General features: G+C 40.5%; 1 protein-coding gene across 1 annotated transcript in view; it reads right to left on the bottom strand.

Moving 5' to 3' along the window:
- clstn2a (calsyntenin 2a) overlaps positions 1-19538 on the bottom strand; it is a 152011-nt gene extending 132473 nt beyond the window's left edge. Inside the window, exon 1 of the mRNA XM_085253705.1 lies at positions 19350-19538. Within this exon, the coding sequence (XP_085109831.1) occupies positions 19350-19422 (73 nt within the window). The 5' untranslated portion in view covers positions 19423-19538. The remainder of the gene's footprint in view (positions 1-19349) is intronic.
- Positions 19539-19969: the final 431 nt, after the last annotated feature.

Here is a 19969-nt window from a genome sequence, read left to right as displayed (position 1 = left end):
CACGTCTAGTTTATCACTTTGGAATATTGGAAGTCAGCCATAGCCTTCTCTTCAAGCAAAGAACATAAAAAGGTCTAAGCTTATCAGAGTTTTTAATAGATGAAGCACATTTGCCTTAAGTGCCTTAAAACTGATTAGCTATTCATCGTGCTTCACCCCTGTTAAGGCTTCAAACCCCAAGCTACATATCACTAATGCAAAACAGTGCGAGAGGGTGATCAAATTCAGGAATGGTAAAAACTGAAACATCTTTCAAGTCCTAATTTGAGCAGATGCTGAATGAAAAACATTGTCACCCCACTGCTTTTATGTCCATAAACACAGTAAGAAAATACAGAGCATCCTTCCTTTCACTGATAATGGCACCATTTTATTTCAAGCAGTTAATGGGCTATTTGGACATGGGAGTTGTTGTGGAGCATTGAAAGGAAACAGCTGTGATTACCTTGATCATAGTCATTTAACTGAATATTATCAGGCTTTTTTTCTCTGTGAGTACCATGTCAACAAGAGACATTTACTGAACCTGTTCCTTCTAATACTCAGGTTAAAGGGGTGACAGTTTTCACAAAATTTGTTTATAGTGTCTTAAATATTGCCGTTGTTTATACCTATGTGTATTATCGGAAAGCATGGTGTCCGTCTCACAGTAATAAACAACTTATAATCGGTGTCATACTCTCCCGTACATACTCATCTTCCTCTTTATATATTTAAACAGACAACAATGAAGGCTAAAAAAAAATCTGTACCAAACATTACCAATTAGGACTGGGCGATATATCGAGTTTTAAAAAAAAATATCGATATATTTTTATACGAGATATAAGATGTGACAATATCGTTTATATCAACATAGCCTGTGTTAAGTCATAACTTTACTTGTGGAGCCGCAAGTTTGCCTCTCTTTCATCCACTTTTGTCTCTACGCAACGTTACTCTGCCTCGCCTCTCCTTCACTGAACAGAACTCCCCTTCCCCCGTCGCTTCACCTGCAGGCAATGACAAGATGGACACGGCAAATCTCCGTTAACGAGTTACCGCGGATCGCCCCGTGTGTGGGGCTGGACAGCGTCAACGTGTTAACGAGCTAACCGTGCTAACGAGCTAACCACGCTAACGCCATGCAGCCCACTGGGGCTGCATGGCCTAAAATCCTTTAATTTTCTCAAAAGTTGATAGCGCGCCTTATGTATGAATTCTGGTTGTGCTTGATGACCACGAACCGATTTTATGTGGTACACGGCGCTCAGCAATCTGTCAAAAAATGTTTTAGTACGACTTTGGCCGCTTGATGGATTGTCGGAGCATTACGGCTACAGAGGAGCCTCGCGGAGTGATACGTACTGTGCTTCAACGTAATATTACCGTATTGTGTGTGTACAGGGACCATAAATGGCACCTGTTAAGAGACACGGTTACTAAGCGGATTTCAAACTCCAGGCTATCAGTCACGCAGTAGAACTTGGGAACAGAGCAGCTGTGAAATCTGTCTTTGTTATTATACTCAGCATCTTTTAGTTTACATTTTGACTGCACAATTGTGAGCTTTTTGTTATGCACAAAAACAACATTGTTTTCTTTTATTTATGGAACATTATTATTTAATAAATGCTCAGAATTTATTTTTGAGTAATTTTTTCATGTACATCTACGCTGTATGTTAATAAAAGTGCCTGTGTGACATCTGGGACACAGCTTTGACTAAGAACTCTCTTTTTGTTCTTACCTTATGGCTTAAAAAAATATCGAGATATGAATTTTGGGTCATATCACCTCCCTATTACCAATGATAACTTAACTTACCGTGCTGTGCAAGAACATGTTGTCCATGTCTAAGTTTTTCCTTCACACAAAATGTCAACAAATCAGGTGCTGACTCCCTTGACTTTAATACCATTTTTATTAAAAATATCCTTGCACTGTATTTTTAGCTCTCCAGTCCATATTATAGTGATTTTTTTAACTTCTCTTCCATATTTCAAAACTATTATTAAAGCAATTTACTGTCTTAGTGAAGGCTCAACTGCCTAAAACTGCCTTAAAACATGTCCAACTGGTGGTAGACGAACAGATGTGGACATATTTTTGAGGCAAGCAAGACCTAACCTATATAATATTCATGGAGTGACAGCAGCAAGTGAGAATGACACTGGTTGTAGTCGCAGCCTCAGCAGACACACCACAGACTCGACCATTAATCATTCAGACTTCCCCGCCACCACACAATGCATTAGAGACTTGGTGTACAGGAAGCCAAGAAGAATACATAACATAGACTGTGTTTATGTATGAGTGAGTGTGTTTGTCTTTCTGCTCCAACAACACCCACAACTGTATGATGAACATGAAAAACTGCAAGCATGCAAACACAAACAAAAGTTACAAGCACGTGGCACTTCTTTCACAAGCTTAAAAACCACCACCGACTGGATTATACCCAAAACTGCCAACACTTAAACAAACAAGCATTACTGTTCATCGCTGCACGCCGGGCTGTTTTTAGAAGAAGCAAAAGGTGGCTGACTGGGATAAGTAAAGACTGAAACATAAAAGAGATGCAAATCTTCAAGGCTAGAAATTCAAATTACTTCAAATGCCACAGAAGAATTTAGCGATACGAGAAGTATCAAGATAGAAAGTCACCGAAAAAGAGCGAGATGCAGAGAGAGGGAGGGGAGAATGAAACGAGGGGAGGTGATTGCCAAACAGGTGCAGGCAGAATCTAACATTTAAAAGTATGTTTAAATTACTTCCTCCAGACAGGATTAGGGAGCTACTAAGCACAGAGTAGCTCAAAACATTCTGTCCATTTGTTAATCTAAAAGCAACACATGCACATCTGCTATGTGGTCCTGTAGAACAACTATAACAGCCCACGAAGCAGATGTGTGTGCGAGTCAAAGAGAATTAAAGAAAACAGAAAGTGAAAGAGAGAGAGAAAAGGCATCCAGGGGGCACGGCAGAAACACAACACAGGCTGATGCGACAAACTAGATCCTGGCTGGAAAAGACAGATGCTCAGAAATAGCGGCAGCCTCCACCTCGGGTGTGCCTGGCCCTGCCTGCTGTGACATTACCTGCCTACCAGCACATAATCATGATGAATCGCTCTGGGGCCTGGTACCAACCACAGACTGCTCACGCCGCCAAACAATGAGTGGCAATGGCAAACATGGCCACACCATGCAGCCTTACCCCCTTTATCTTCCTTCTCTTTCTGTCATGATTCTCGCATTTTTTTCATTCCTTTGCTTATCTCTGCCTCTCTCCTAACATCTCGCCTTTCATCTGTCCTTGCCTTCTGTATCCTCTCCGCACTGTCTCATTTTTAGGCCTCCTCGTCTTTGTTGGTCTGATTCTTTTTCTTCTCTTTGGTATTTTCTGAGGCATCGCTGTCCTTCATTTCTTCTTTCAAAACACAGGGGGCAGACACCAAAGAAAGAAAGGAAGCCTGGAGGTTCAATACACAGAAGGACAGTTGAGGTGACTTTTGCAAGCTTTGGACAGTTTAATAATAGTTTGTCTGTTGTTATTTGACAATTTCAGCAAGTCTGCTGTACATGTGGATTGACTGAGGACTGAAAGGACTATACGGCAAATGTCAGCAAGCAATGACAAAGAATGTTAAACATTATTTGTTCTCCTTTGGACATCTTCTAATAATATACAGTTCAATACTTTGCTTTCCAGTGGCAATCTGAACTGTAATTCTAAGCCGGGAAAGCCATATTTATGTGGAATTTTATTTAGTCTCCAATACTTTTTTCATGGCATTTGTTTTCATCACCCCTCAGCATAAAGTATGTGGGTAGTGAGGTTGATTCAGGAGGGATTTCGATATATTTGGAGTATTACACTTTCATAGTGTCATAAGTCAGAAGACCATGGAGGGCATTTTCAGAATTTAATACTAAGCCAAGTCATATTACTCTCAGCAGTTTGTTTTAATCTACCACAGGGATCAGGGTGGGAAAGAAAACATTGTTTATCATCACTTTTCTCCAAAAATCAATATCTGACAACAGGGATGAATTACATATTCTGCAATAACGAAGAGGGTAGCATCACCTCCTCCCCTTTTTTTTCTTAAATCATAGCATAGCTACAAAATTGACCTCATTTCTCAAAGACAGAAAAAAAACAGCACGGGACTAAAATAAGACTCTGAATATAATGATACTAGTAAACAAGGTCTGTAAGAGCTGGTAAATCCAAGTCTGTGAATTTTTGTCAAGACTTTCCAAGCAATTACTAGTGTTCCCCCTTCCACACTGCTCCTCTAGGCTGCTGTCTAAATAAAGAAATGATGCCGGAGAGGCAAACATCACCTTGAGAAGTAAACACCGCAGATCTTTAATATTGTATGATGTTTCATCTTTGGCGCTACCAGTATGACTACTTTTCAATCTAAAAGGGACGACACACGTGACTTCCATCCAGCAGACTTTGGTTCAAGTCTCTCGGAGGACTATTTTTAAATGTAATCACCGATTGTTACATTTATTCACTAAAGATACTTAGTTATGAAAAGATTATGGTTTAGGTGAAAAAAGAACATGGACACAAACCTGTTCCAGTTGCTTAGTTTTAAAATGTATGCACCTGGAGGCTGTAATAAGGGTCTTGCACAAACAACCTGTTGAGTTTTCTTAACCAGAAGACAGTCTCAGGGTAAAGTACGAAGCACAAGGCAGACAAATAACTTTTTCAAGTCCAATTAAGGCAAAGAGCATTTACAGGCCTAGCTTGTAAGCATCGCTGCATTTACACTATTGATGGCATCTTAAAACCAAATTTTGACCAGGCAATTTGGATAAAGTATAACTGTTGAGTGGCCATGAAGAGGAGAAGAGGGGCGAAGAGAGTCCCAAATGAATGCACTGTGGTCAGTGCCCTCACTTTCACACACCTTACTTCTGGTTTTTCTATCGGTGACCTTTTGATCCCCCACAACTACCTCCTTATTTGCTTTAGAGAATCCCCAGTCTGCTCTCTCTAAATGTCTATTTTGGTCATATGTAATGAAGTGTTAGTACAGGTTCGAAACTGCAGCGACTTCAGCTTGGAAAATGATGCTGAAAACAACATAACAGACTTACAATTGGAACACTGATCATGGAAATGTGCACAGTCAACCTACTGCTTAGTAAATGTCCAACGTATTTCAATATGTTGCAATAAATTGTAAAATTAAAGTGTTGCTATAAAGTTTTTATTGGCTGAAGAGTTTCATTTTCTCAACCAATATTGCGTAGGAGAAAAGCTCGCTTCTGACTTTAGAGAAAGGTCAGTGATTAAGTCTCAGGAGTTTATTATCAAGTATGTCTTGATGCATGCTCAATAAGGAAATCCTAAAAAGTTTATTCTGTTCATCTGAACATAGTGTTTTCAGTGAAAAAAAACGTTTCATCACTCATCCAAGTGACTTCTTCAGTCTCAGCTAACTGCAGGTTTCCCGCACACCAAAGAGGTCAACGGCTTTAAGAATGTCCTTATTCTCAGATATTTTTCACACTATGACATTATTGTCTGCTTGCAAAGAAAACTGACTATAATTGCAGAGGAAAAGTGCTATAGATACTGTGTAGGGGTGAGAAATCCACACACAAAGCTTTGTCATTTTACTGCCAGTTCACTCGTGAGTTGATTATGTCAGGTAGACTATAGAAGACATTCTTTACTTTCATTGTGAATTCTTGCCTGGCTTTTTCTTTGCAAGACAGTCATTTCTTCAGTTTGACTGGAGAAAAATATTTTTTTAACACGAACAAAGAATTATTTTGTTTCTTCGTGAAAACAAAATAAATCTAAACATATGCTTTGTGATTTTATCAGAAAATTTCACAAATTGAGGCGGGAAGCGGAAAATAGTATAAATAGTACTTATACACTGACTGGATGCTTTACCAAGGTAGACTTTGGTACAAGGTTGGGCCTACTTTTGCCTACAGAACTGTCTTAATTCTTCATGGCATAGATTCAAAAAGATGCCGGATATATTCCTCACAGATTTTGGTCTATATTGACATGATAGCATGGCTGTAGATTTGACAGCTGTGCATCCAGGATGGGATGCAAATCTACATCCACATCTACTGGGTTGAGATGTGGTGACTGTGGTAGCCATTTGAGTACAGTTAGTTCATTGTCAGACTCTAACCCTATCATCAAAATCAAAGCAGAAATCAAGACTCTTTACCTCTTCTTAGCTGACTGAATGGCACCCTGTGTGATCTGGCCATTTGACAAAGCATTTTCACCCAGGATATTTTCTCTTTTTTAGTCTATCCTCTGTAAACCCTAGAGATGATTGTGTGGAAAAATCCCAGTAGATCAGCAGTTTCTGAAATATTCAGACAGCCCATCTGGCACCAACAACTGTACCATGTTCAATTTCGCTTAAATCACCTTTCTTCGTCATTGTGATGGTCGTGTGAACTTCAGCAGGTCATCTTGTACATATGAACATGCCTAATTGCACTGAGTTGCTGCCATGTGATTAGCTGACTAAATATCTGCATTAACGAGCAGTTAAACAGGTATACCTCACAAAGTAGCCCGTGAGTAAATTGTTGCAACAACCTAAGCTTCACTAAGTAGCTTTAACAATATTACAAAAAGCACTAAACTCTAAAGGAGGAAGATTATAAATAACAAAATTATAACAGAACATGCTTTCGGCCAACACAGCACACCAGCACCTCACTGCGTTTCAATCAAAACAAATTAACAGCACATACACAAAGGCCTTACTATGTGTGAACTGCAAATAAGACCCTCTTACAATAAAATTATTGTTTCATTTTGTAAATTGATTCAAAATGATGACTTTTAAAAAGTTGGAAGCACACACACACACATAAAGCACCGTTATCAGAGTGTGCAAACACAATGCTGATTCTGCAGAGCAAATGGGATTTTTTGCTGACAGAGAACAAAGTTGTAATGGCAAAAGCTGTGAACCAAGAATAAAATGACAGCAGAAAATGCTAATGTAACAGAGTACGTAAAAATTAAAACTCGATGAGAAATGCTGCTGTGCTGACACAACAGTGGTGAGTGTCAAAATTCTGCTTATTCCATTGAGAGGGAGTTTCTGTTTGAATGTTAGGAGAGCTTGAAAGTGAACCAACAGCAGAATGAACAAATCAGAACAGCCTAATAAACCCTATGCCCACACTTCATCTTTCATGTGTATTAACAGAGGATACGTCATACTATTAAGTGAGTGATGAAATTAGGTAATTATGTGTGTTCTTGTTAAACAGTAACTAGGAATTGTCAAAAACCCAAATATTTGTGCTTCTGATTAACCAAAACTAACATTAGTGGATAAATAGCCTCGAACCTATTAGCAGAATCAGAATCATTAATTTGTGTGTGTGTGTCCAGGTGCCAACACCAGGTGCCATTTTTTGTTTGTCAAACCCCAATAAGTGTTCATTTGGTTGGAGCAAAAGCATGCACCTAAAACAAGACACAGTCCCAACTCTCCTCTGTGCAGTCTTTTTGTCCTCTGGCACACAGAGAGTTTCCTGTGACCGGGTTTCCAGAGTCAATCAGCAAATACAGTAAACACAATAAAAGACAGCCCTGTTTACTTCGATTCAACCTGTAAAACTTTTATGTGTTCACTTGCACCTCCTCACTGTTAGCGCATTTTCTGTGTGTATTTGTGTTTGCACTGTGTGCCTGCTTGAACTTGCCAAGTCACCATAATGCAAGTACATACATATATCTATAATACACAAACACTGCATTACAAAGTGGGCTTTGCAATGCCTCAGAAACATAAACAATGGAACAAACACCACCTGTTCCCTGTAATAGGAATGATCATACTAAAGAGATGATGTGTAAGCTGCAGTCCACCTACCTCCACTACGTGACAATAATGAATACTGCCGGATGGCACATTCCTGCTGGTGTGTCTTAGTACATTAATTTACCGGGTTTGTCCAGACACACAGACAACTATTTGCGCTCACATTCACACCGACAGCCAATTTAGAAACACAAATTAACCTAACAGGCATGTCTTTGGACTGTGGGAAACCACACAGGCGCAGGGAGAACATGCAAACTCCACACGGAAGAGTCCCAGTCGGCCTTATTAACTTTTATTAACTTGTTAAATGAAATAGAACGCAATACTAGTTTAACCATGAATTCTTCCATTACAGAGACAACACACGTGTTAGATAAAGATATGCATAATGACTCTAACCTTAGTAAATACACTCAACAAAAATATAAACGCAACACCTTTGTTACTGCTCCTATTTCCCATGGGATGGACGTAGAGACCTAAAATTCATTCCAGATACACAATATAACCATCCCTCCCAAACAGTGGTCACAAATCAGTCCAAATGTGTGGTAGTGGGCACATCTGCCATATTGAGATAATCCATCCCACCTCACAGGTGTGCCACATCAGGATGCTGATCTGACATCATGAGTAGTGCACAGGTGTACCTCAGACTGCCCACAACAAAAGGCCACCCTGGAATGTGCAGTTTTGTCTCACAGCAAAATGCCACAGATGCCACAAGCAATGAGGGAGCGTGCAATTGGCATGCTGACAGCAGGAATGTCAACCAGATCTGTCGCCCGTGCATTGAATGTTCATTTCTCAACCATAAGCCGTCTCCACAGGCGTTTCAGAGAATATGGCAGCACATCCAACCGGCCTCACAACCGCAGACCTCGTGTAACCACACCAGCCCAGGACCTCCACATCCAGCAGGTTCACCTCCAAGATCGTCTGAGACCAGCCACCCAGACAGCTGCTGGAACAATTGGTTTGCACAACCAAACAATTTCTGCAAAAATTGTTAGAAACCGTCTCAGGGACGCTCAACTGCATGCCCGTCGTCCTCATCGGGGTCTTGACCTGACTCCAGCTCGTCGCCGTAACAGACTTGTGTGGGCAAATGCTCACATTCGATGGCGTCTGGCACGTTGGAGAGGTGTGCGCTTCACGGATGAATCATGGTTCACATTGTTCAGGGCAGATGGCAGCTGAGAATGTCCCAGTTCTTGCATGGCCAGCATACTCACCGGACATGTCACCCATTGAGCATGTTCGGGATGTGCTTGACCGGCGTATACGACAGCGTGTACCAGTTCCCACGAATATCCAACAACCTCGCACAGTGGAGTGGACCAACATTCCACAGGCCACAATTGACAATCTGGTAGACTCCATGCGACGATGTGTTGCACTGCATGAGGCAAATGGTGGTCACACCAGATACTGACCGGTTCTGGGTCCCCAGACCCCCAATAGCGCAAAAAACTGCACATTCCAGGGTGGCCTTTTGTTGTGGGCAGTCTGAGGTACACCTGTGCACTACTCATGATGTCAGATCAGCATCCTGATGTGGCACACCTGTGAGGTGGGATGGATTATCTCAATATGGCAGATGTGCCCACTACCACACATTTGGACTGATTTGTGACCACTGTTTGGGAGGGATGGTTATATTGTGTATCTGGAATGAATTTTAGGTCTCTACGTCCATCCCATGGGGAATGGGAGCAGTAACAAAGGTGTTGCGTTTATATTTTTGTTGAGTGTATATAAATGCTGAATGCTGTGCTGCTCTTTCCCACAATATTTCATTAACGTGGCTACGATTTAGAAAGGGTCTACCTTTGAGCTTTGTAGGCTTTGCTGCTTAAACACAATACAACTATTGTGTCAACACAACTACAGCTTCAGCTGAATCACGACTGTTCCTCTAACCTTTCAGACAAACTCAACATACTTTCTTTTTACAGACACTGGACTTTTGGTGTTGCATTAATCAACAAGATCAAAGCAACATTTTCAGGTAATCAGGAATCTTGTTTCTGTCCAAGTTACACTTTTATCATAAATACAGTCAAAAGCTTGATCACACTTAATCATTCATAAGAGTGAGTGTGTCCAACCTGTACATTATTAGACAACTGTGCTTTAAAACAAACACATGGTGTTCAATTAAACTGCATCTTCATCAAGTTAAACAGAAACAGTAACATCTCAATTTTAAATCTACTAGACGCAGCAGCTGATATAGTTACGCACACACCCAGAAACCATGGGCACTTTGGCTAATCACAGAGGAGCAAAGTAATAAAAACATTATTATTCAACATTAGATGAATAATTGTACAGAATTCATTTTTAAAACATTGATATTTCTCTGTTGTTTACCTCATGGACAGCCTATTTGTGTAGCACTCTAAGCCTTAAATTAAAGGGTTTGAACTAGGGATGCAACGATACCAATTTTTTCAAACCGATACCATACCGATACTTGGATCTGAGTACTTGCCGATACAGAGTACAAAAACCGATAGTTCTACCACACACACACACAAATGCAATGAATTGAAAGACAGGTTTTATTTTATTCTCTGCCGATAATAAATAATATCTTAATAAAAAGTACCACAAAAATATTTCAAGTGAAAAATAAACACTTCTGTTAAATTATTGCAGAGTCTCCACATTGTAATTTAACAAAATATCACTGAACTATTGGCACTGTCTCAAGCTTTCGGAATAATAAATAAACACTTCTGTTTGGAAGAAAATAAATACAAATTAGGTTTGAGAATAAAAGAAACTTTTAAATTGTTGCAGAGTGTCCATATTGTAAACAAACAAACAAAATAACGAAAGTATTTGGCATTGGCGAACGAACTCCCCATCTGCCCGTGGATCATCAGTCCACTGTGCCGTTAAACCAAGGACTGACATCGCGCACACACTGCTTGTCTTTACCTCTTTAGAAAGTTTTGGCACCATTATCTCCCTGATGTGTGGGCGGCTGGGAATTTCATATTGCAGCTCGAGTATGCTGAGAAGAATCCTATGTTTTCCACGACTGGCATTGGCTGGTCATCCAGAGCGATAAAATGAGTCAGAGCCTCTGTTATTTTAACTTTCTCTTGACATTTTTCATCGCTTTTCCAAAACCTGAGTTAAAGTTGGCTGTTCCTGTCATGATTCGGCCGTGTGGCAGGCAGGATGAGGACCCAAATTGCAAACTCACAGACATGGGGGATAAACTCAAAAGGCAGCTTTATTGCTGACAAGATGATAAACAATAACAATGATACAAAAGCAATGCAAAACTACACTAAACTGGGAAAAGCTAAAGTAACATATACCGGAAGACACGGGGAGAACCACACACGGCATGAGGGAGAACGCGACGCCGAACAGAGGAAGACGCAGACAGAAATACACAGAGGGTTAACGAGGAAAGTGGGAACACACGGGGAACACAGCTGACACAGATAACCATAACGAGACAGGGCGGGGTGAACATAACACTGACGGGAGACGGGCAGAGTCAAACAGGAAGTACACAGAGGTTCAGACAGGAGGAGAGAGCACGGGGAGAACACAGACATAACAGGCTGGGGAAAACATGGAATAAAACACGAAAGGGGACAAGGGCTCATGAATACATAGAGGGGCACACAGGGGGTGAGAGTCACAAAGGGAAAGCACACAGGGAACAACATAACAGGGCGACTCAGGAAACATGGCCTAAATAGGGAACAAAATACAAACATACAAGAAAACTAAGAATACTGGGCCAACATGGCCCAGGACCATGACAGTTCCAGTCCACACTGCTGACATTTTGTTTAGCCTAGCTACAGCAGCCTCCAGTTTCTCTTTTTTTATCTGGAGCTGCCAGTCTGACTCGTCTAACCCGTGCCTGTTTAGCGCGGGTTGTCCCCCTAGTGGCCAATCTAAAAAACTACAACAAAAATGACAAGCCACCCTCTGATTAATGAAATAAGTTAGTATCGGTTCATGGTATCGGTTAACTTTTACGAGTATGAGTACACACACATTTTACAGTATCGGCCCCGATACCCGATACCAGCATCAGTATCAGTGCATCCCTAGTTTGAACGTTTACTTGGTCTTCTTTGACCCGGGTTTGGGTCCTCAACTCTTTGAAGTGTAAATTTTAAAGGCAATTGTATTAAAGGGCACCTATCTCTGTTCAATAATATAAAAATGGCCCTTGATGTTTACTGCTGTGGTTATTTTTCTTTATACAACTTTGAAACTTGAGTGTGTTATTAGGCAGCTAAGTAAAAAAAATTTTGCCCAACAAGACTTTAATCAATGAAAAGAAGAAATCCTTTGATATTTCATCAAAGAGGTTATTGTTTTATGGGAGAAAATTAAAGTGGGAAAACTGCAAACTCTGTTGTTATACAAGAGAACATACACTCTCAAGTAACAAAACTAATCTACTTTTGATGTGCCTGTAAGAGAAATGTTCATTTTGTTTCATGCAACTTTAACATCGCAGTCTATTTGAGTTTATCTAAGCGCTGCAAAATCACAAGCTATTTCAGGGCACTTTACACAGTGAGGTCAAACCTTACAAATCCAAGCCCAAAACTCAAGAAGCACATCAAAATTTGTCGGCATCTCAGGCAGAGCTCTTGGTAAATAGCAAGTTGCTATAAAGGGATTCTGCATAAACAATCTATTATACACACACACACACACACTCACACAAAGAGACACACTGTACAAAAGTGATGCACGAACACACAAAATTGAACACAGCAATGTCACCTCAAAACACAGTTACATTTTATAACTACACCATCTAAATGATTTATAATGGCAGTGGAAGACAAGGCAAGCAAGGGGGATATGGAGAAGAAATGGAAGAGGACAAAAGAGGAGACAAGAAAGGCAGCGACAGAGGCAAAAACAACCTCTCTGTAGTGAGGTGAGGCCCCAGACTGGCAGCTTTACAAAGGAAGGAGAAAATGGAATTTGAAAGTGATCTGAAGTTGGGATATTTGTAATGACACACACACACACACACACATATACAAAGCTCAATCATAATGTGCTGCTAGTAGGAGAATATGTGGCAAAATCAATGATACAGATAGAGACAGGTGGGATGGTGGAAGACCGATAAAGAGAAACAGATAGCTCTTGTGACTGATGACTCATGAAAATTAAACCTTTCTTTTCAGCGACATGCTTTCATTTCCCCTCACCTCCTGTGATCCCTTTTTACTGAGTAGCAATCGTAGCTCCAGGTACACCTGGTGCGTGCATGCCGACGAAAGGTGTGAGCAAAAGCCCACAAACTCCCTCTCTCGCTCTTTCTTGTCTCTCCTTCTCTCTCGCACACACACAGAGTTGTGGTTTTTCTCAAGGTATTCTTTGTTTTCAAAGTGATTTGTTTTTCAATCACACATTCAGCTGCCTTGTACACAAAGTATTAGAAAACCTAAAAGAATTTCCCTTGGCATGGCTTCCCAGAGCACCTATGATGTTGAACTGTGCAGTCTCACTTTGAGCCCACCTCACCCATATCCCACAGTCATAACTCACAAAGGAAAATACAAGGATCTTTCACGGTCTCTACAAGAGGAAATCAGAAGCAATAAAAAAATCAAACATAAAGCCATTTCAAAGCATATAGCGATGCTTTGGATTGACTGTACAAGAGACCCACACAAGACAACTTGAAAGAGAGATGAAGGAGATGACTCAGTTGAGTTCGGGGTAACATGAAAAGAGCTTTGTGTGCGTGAGTGGGTATGCATGTGTGTGTTTCTTCGTGTATGTGTGTGTGTGTAGGGGGTTTATGTTATATTTGGTTGGAACTGAACACACACCACAATGCTAACACATTTTATTAGGTGTGCAAACACACTGCAGGCTAATAAGTTTGTATTGGAATAATAATTAAAACAGCACGCAGTGGTGCATGTCTTCATAACTTCAGGCTTTATCATGAGTCACAATAGACCACAGTCTATTGTTTAATAAGGGATTGCTAGGCCTGTGTACATAGAGACAATTGATAACGCTTTACTGACACCGGCTCATGGGACACAGCAAAGGCACGGCATTTCAGTTCAAGTTGTAAGCCGCTGTTCAACATTGCTCTATTTAAATGTTAACTGAGGACAAGCCATTTCAATACTGGTAGTTTTGCATGGCTGTCTAAGCACTAAAAACACAGCTTACTTGAACTCAAACTTTGTTTACTCTTTCTGCAAATACTTAGCCACGTTTCCCATGTTTCCTGAAAGGTAAGTACGAACAAATAAGCCATCAAAGCAACAGAATTACTCACTGAAACAATTGCACTTAAGCAATTAAATTGCTAAATTATAAATGCATCCATTTATTTAGTTATGAACAAAAAGAGTCAAGGATTTATAATCCTACACTCTGGCTGGAATATAAACACAATCACTGTCACAGTCAGCCGAGATGATAAAAGCATCACTTCGGTCTTACTCTGCTGGCAAGGACTGTTTCAAAGAAAACTGCCATGCAGACGTGACACATGAGCTCAAACAGAACGAACCTAAAGTGTCACAGGATTCATAACTGCTGCTCGCAGCTTTCATTCTGGTTCACTGCGCTAATGTCCAAAAGATTAATGACCATCTGACTTGAGGTACACACATTGTGCTATTTTTGAAGAAGCAGCTTGAGTCTTTTAAGCATGAACTTCCCCTGTGTTTGGAATCATTTACCAGGAAATTCAAGTATTTTCTAATACATTTAATTTGTTATTGATTTCATCTTTACATCTGGGTTTTTCTGGGGGTACGGAGGATTAACAGTAAACAGTGAAAACGATCAATGTGGACACATCAAAGCAAATGATCATGTTACCTTATTTGACATAAATTTGGATTTTATTGTTATTTTTCTGACCATTTGAGAAACGAAAATGCCTTTGGTGCTTGATGTAATTAAGTCCAAATTACTCAAACTGGTGCCTTTACTGAGGCCAACAAACAAATGAAGCCAATCTTGTGAAATGTGAGGTCCAAGTTGATTATATGTGTCATAAAGCCTCATATATTTCTTATTTCTAACATACGCTGAGAGGATAATGAAATAAAAATAAAAATGGATTATTGTTACAGTAGAAAATCCATCTGCACATTATTGTTCCTCTTTCATCTTTCACTCTGAGTCTCCTCTATAGCACCAGCTCAGTGGCTGCTAATTACTGTGTGTAAATAAAAAAATAAAGTGTTTGCTTCCTGTACTTTTTAAAGTACAGGAGTGTCTAGGTGTGTGAATGTGTGTGTCACTTCATTAGTAAAATAACAGGGGAAGAGTGCAGGAGGTTGTCTTTCAGAAGTCAGCATTGCATGCAATGTTTATCCTCCACATATTGAGCCGTGTTGACCAGAAAGCCCCACCGGGGCCATTGGACCAGCTGGTGTAATACAGGCATACACACAGTGCTAAACACCAGCACTTCTCTCCCCTCACACCCGGACAAACACACACTGTTATCGCCGTGCATACATCATCCAATGGCAGCCCCTCCATTTCCCTCCTCTCCTCCACCTTACGCCTCATCAGACATATTATAATTAGCTGTGCTGAGTAATTAACACCCAAATTAGGACATTATTTGCATATCTACCCTCATTTGCATATACTCTCTGCAGGAGTCAGACCGAGCATTCCTTCACACATTGGTGCTCAGGACATTTTTAAGTCAATACCTAACCGTTACTGCGCACAGCAAACATATTGTACCTTCTCATTTAGAAAACATGATTGCAAAGCAGAGAGGTGAAAAGTTGAGGGGAAAATAAAAGAGCAGAAGTCAAATCTGTGCAAGCTACAGGAAAGAGAGCAAATATAAATGGGACCGAGGAGGTGGCCAGTAATAGAGGTAGCCGGGATAGAGTGAGAATGCGACACACGCCAAATGAGAAAAGGCAAAGTAAGACAGAAAGAAGACTGCCTCTTCATTTATACATCTCACTTGAGCCCATAAACCTTTGGAATTGAATCCTGGCTATGAAAGAGAGAGAGAAAGAGCGAGGGAGCAGCGCTACCTCTGGAAATCATAACGAAGGCTGCTCAAGCATGGAAAAAAGAAGCGAGGAGGAGAATGACGAAACACTTCTCTCTCTCTATGACATTTGCCCTCTGAATCGCATCAGCTCAGCGAAGCAGAACAGCGAAGAGTGATACAGAGTCAAAGGAAGAAAGAGAGAGGCTGGCAGAGAAAACACAACCGGGAAGAAACAGGGGGAATTAAAGGGAATAGAGGGAATAGAATGGGCATGAATGACAGTAAAGAGGAAAAGAGCGACAGGATGGGCAGAGCACTTCCCGCTAGTCATTGTTTCACCAGTCGCTGCACAGAAGAGGAAAACCTGAGTTATGCTTCTGCGTTCCACATCGCTTTCACGATTTATGTTCTGGCGGGGATAATGCAGCTGGATGGCTCTGTTGAAAAGACACCCATAAATCTGGTCTTGTTTTCAATTTCTTCCTGCCGTTCTCTCCCTCTCTCTCTCTCCCAGCACCCTTCAGATTCTCTTGGCGCTCGTCTGCTCTGGTCTATTCTCCCCGACTTCTTATGTAAAGGTATTCAGCTGAAAGCCTTTGTTTCATGTATATAATGTGTTCTGCTGAGCTTGTGAAGCTTGTAAATACAAAGAAGCTGCACAGACGCACAAGAATGCAAAAGAAAAATCGCTCTTTGTCTGTTTAAACAACAAGCAAACATCCAACCAGCACTCTCAGGCCCTGATCTATTCTTTTTCAAAACGGTACTTCACAATACAACGCCTTGTCAAGTGTTAGGACATCGCATTGACATTTAGAGACCATTTTTAAAGGCATTTCAGATGTTGCATTAAATGTTTAGTAGACAATATTTGGCCTTCAGTTACTGTGCACTGCATTGAGGTCGGGCAATATTACTGTGATTGTCAAAGATTCATATTTTAATACCAAACATGTGCCGCTATAACTTATGATAACAGCGACTGGAGCAGGCAAGAAACTGAACTGAGAAAAATGCCAAGCCCCGGTGGGAATGTGGGACTCTTAAAAGAGAAAAATGGGAATATTTTGCTAGAAGGTCTAATGATACAGATGAGTCAGCCAAAGAGCGGTATAGAGCAGTGCACAATAAAACTGAGATATGCTATACCTATATTAGCTAGCCAAAGGATGATATATTACTTTCTGGTTCTACACTTGAATAGCTTTTTTTTTTTTTTTTTTTTTTTTTTATATAAATGCATGTTCTTTTATGTACATCATGGTTTCTTTGCTGGGACCAAAGTCAGATGATGAGCTGGAACTGTTACTGAAAGTATACGTAGAGGACAGATTTTCAGTGCTTGGAAAGAAAATATCATGACATTTTAAAGCTGTATGGGGAATATTATCCACTGCCAGAAAAAACATGGCAATGTGGAAAAAATACCCAGACAAAAAGAAAAAAAATACAGATATTTGCTTCATCTTTCAAAACCTCTTAGTTTCTGCAAATCCAGGCTAAAACCAAATCCGGGAGCGTTTTCTTTGTGTTGTGTCATAAGCATTTTCAAAACTTCCACCAGGTATAAACTTACACTATGTACACAAAAACACTGGGCCACCTACACATTGCCCCTCCAGGAGTTTTTGTGCTGATATTAATGCCAGAGGAGGTTTGTAACTCTGTAGTTATTGAGTCAGCAGAGCGTTGGAGACTTTTACAGATTCTGCTCCTTAGCACTTGATGATCTTGCACTGTAACTTTCCATTGTTTGCCATTTCATTGCTGAGTTGCTGTTGAGTTTCTGTGGTTCCTAAACTTTGCAATAATACCACTAACAGCTGCTTGTGGAATATCTAGAGGGAAGAGATATCACAAACTAACTTGTTTTAACATTGGGCTCTTATCAAACTTAATGAGCTCTTTAGGACAACCCATTCTTTCACAATTTGATGAGAAATTTGATGTATGTGATTTTCCACACCTGCAGCAAAGGGACTGAAAACACCTGAATTCAAAGACTAAGAGCTTTTCTCCAAATAATGTAGCAAAAGCTACACGGGTTGATATTAAAATGTATTTGTATGGGCATTCCCTAAGATAAAATTTACTGATTATAGATTCTTGCTCGCACGAGTGTCTGTTCCATTGTCTACTTTGCATTGAAGATTTGTTGGCAGAAGTGTGCAATAAAGTGATATGAACTGCTGACACTTCACTTCCCAAAGGTTCAAGATTGTGTGACAACAACTCCTTTCAAACCTTTTACTTTTTTTCCTCACATGCATTTGTGAAATTATGGTGTTAAAGCATGAAAAAAAGAAAAGAGAGCTACGACCCAAGCATGCACTGCATAGTCACCACTGACTGACGGATTTACTATATACGTAGCAATCAAAGCCGAGCTCACACATTTTATACTCACCTTTGAAAACTTAATGAGTCTTTGAAGTCTCTACAGAAAACAGTCAATTCTCTCAACTTAATCTAAACCTAGTTAGCGTTCCCTCTGGCTCCAGGCCATATGGAGGTCTTTTATAAACAAGAAAAATAATGATAATGTTTGGTTGAGCGCAGACAGCCAGTCAGCCCAGCACTCTCACTCCAGAGACCCAATTAATACAACTGTAAACCAATGCTGCCCTTCATAGGCAACAACAGCCAGAACTGTGTGTGTGTGTGTGTGTGTGTGTGCGTGTGTGTGTGTGTGTGAGAGAGAGAGAGAGAGAGAGGGAGAGGGAGAGAGCCGGAGAAAGAGAGATGGAGAAAGATGTGAGTATCACAGGGTGAAGACGTGATGGAATACAGCATCCCAACCATGGCTGCCCTCCCTGAGCACAGAAATCATCTTCAGATCACTGGCCAACCAACCAATCATGACCAAAAACATAACTGCCATAAATGTCATGTTTGTCCTGCATTTCAAAGGCATCCAGGCCAAGTACAGTTGTTGAGAACAGAGGAGGTTATGTGAAGACCAGTTCAACAGCATGCAAACACCTGTAAAATGTAACTGAAGTCATGTCTGATACAACACAATAATAAACATTTTTTAGATTAAATGTTCTTTTAGAATGAAAAATTGAATGAATGTTAAGGCTTTCTTTGTACAAAAACACACATTTGAAGAGTTATAAAAGCAAACGATTAAGCAAATTCATTAGCCATAAATTAAAATTATCATAAGTGACCCCCTGATGCTAACGTTGTGGTTTCATGTAAACACATTTCTCTTTTAAATTACTCAACGCTGGAAACTTCCAATTAACTGAACACCTGCCACAGTAACTGACAGCCAAGACAGGAAACCTCAGCTAACCACTGGCCAATAATTCATAAGAAAAAAATCATTTAAATGCAGCTTAACTTCAAGACAGCTTAACCTGACTGCGAAGTTCTTCGACGGACGGCTGTCGCTCGCATTGCAAACTTGTGCAACTCAAACGCAAAAAAGAGGGCAAAGATTTTCGAAACCAAGTTTTTTTTCTCACGCTTTCTAATTTTTTTTTTCCTTTTTGTTCCTACCTTTTCCACCGAGCGCGCAGGAGTGGCCCCAGATAAGCCAAAACAGCAGAAATGGGACCCCGAGTGTGTGCATGTTTGTCGAGCCGTGAAGGAGATGTCTCTGCGTCCTGTCCTCTTCCAAATATCCTCGCTCACCTCCCGAGCGCGTGGATGTTCTCAGCTGGCCGGCCGCGCGACAGATAGTCGGCAGGTCGAGAGACAGTCAGTGTTAATGTAAGCAAAGAGGGAGAGAGAGGCTGGCGTTTAAATAGCGTCAACGCACCAACACTTCCGGGAGTTTCTTTTCAAAATAGAATAAAGCAACCGACTGTAAAGGTTGAAGCATTTCAAATACTACAACAGCATTGTAATTACATGGAGTAGAAATTCTTTTTTAGACAACATTTCCTTTATTGCACGGATCTAAAAATAGATTTGCGAAAATTTTGAAAAATTGCACGCTTTTATGTTGAAAAAAAAAACCCAGTTTGGCTTTTATTTGACAAACTTGACAAAACAAAATGTTTCTCAGAGAGAAGGAGCAGGAGATGTGAAGGGAGGGATGCAGGGAGGATCTGTCTGAGAAGAGTGTCAATGTGTTAGTATTTTAGTGTCAAGACGGGGTGAGGATTGCTAATGAA

The sequence above is a fragment of the Mchenga conophoros genome, linkage group LG18 (genome assembly GCF_057382185.1).
Source record: "Mchenga conophoros isolate Kocher_MC1m ecotype Shallow Benthic linkage group LG18, M_conophoros_male_GT1.1, whole genome shotgun sequence".
Lineage (NCBI taxonomy): Eukaryota > Metazoa > Chordata > Actinopteri > Cichliformes > Cichlidae > Mchenga > Mchenga conophoros.
The sequence above is the reverse complement of the archived record's forward strand: the minus strand, read 5'-3'. Positions and strand labels throughout refer to the sequence as shown.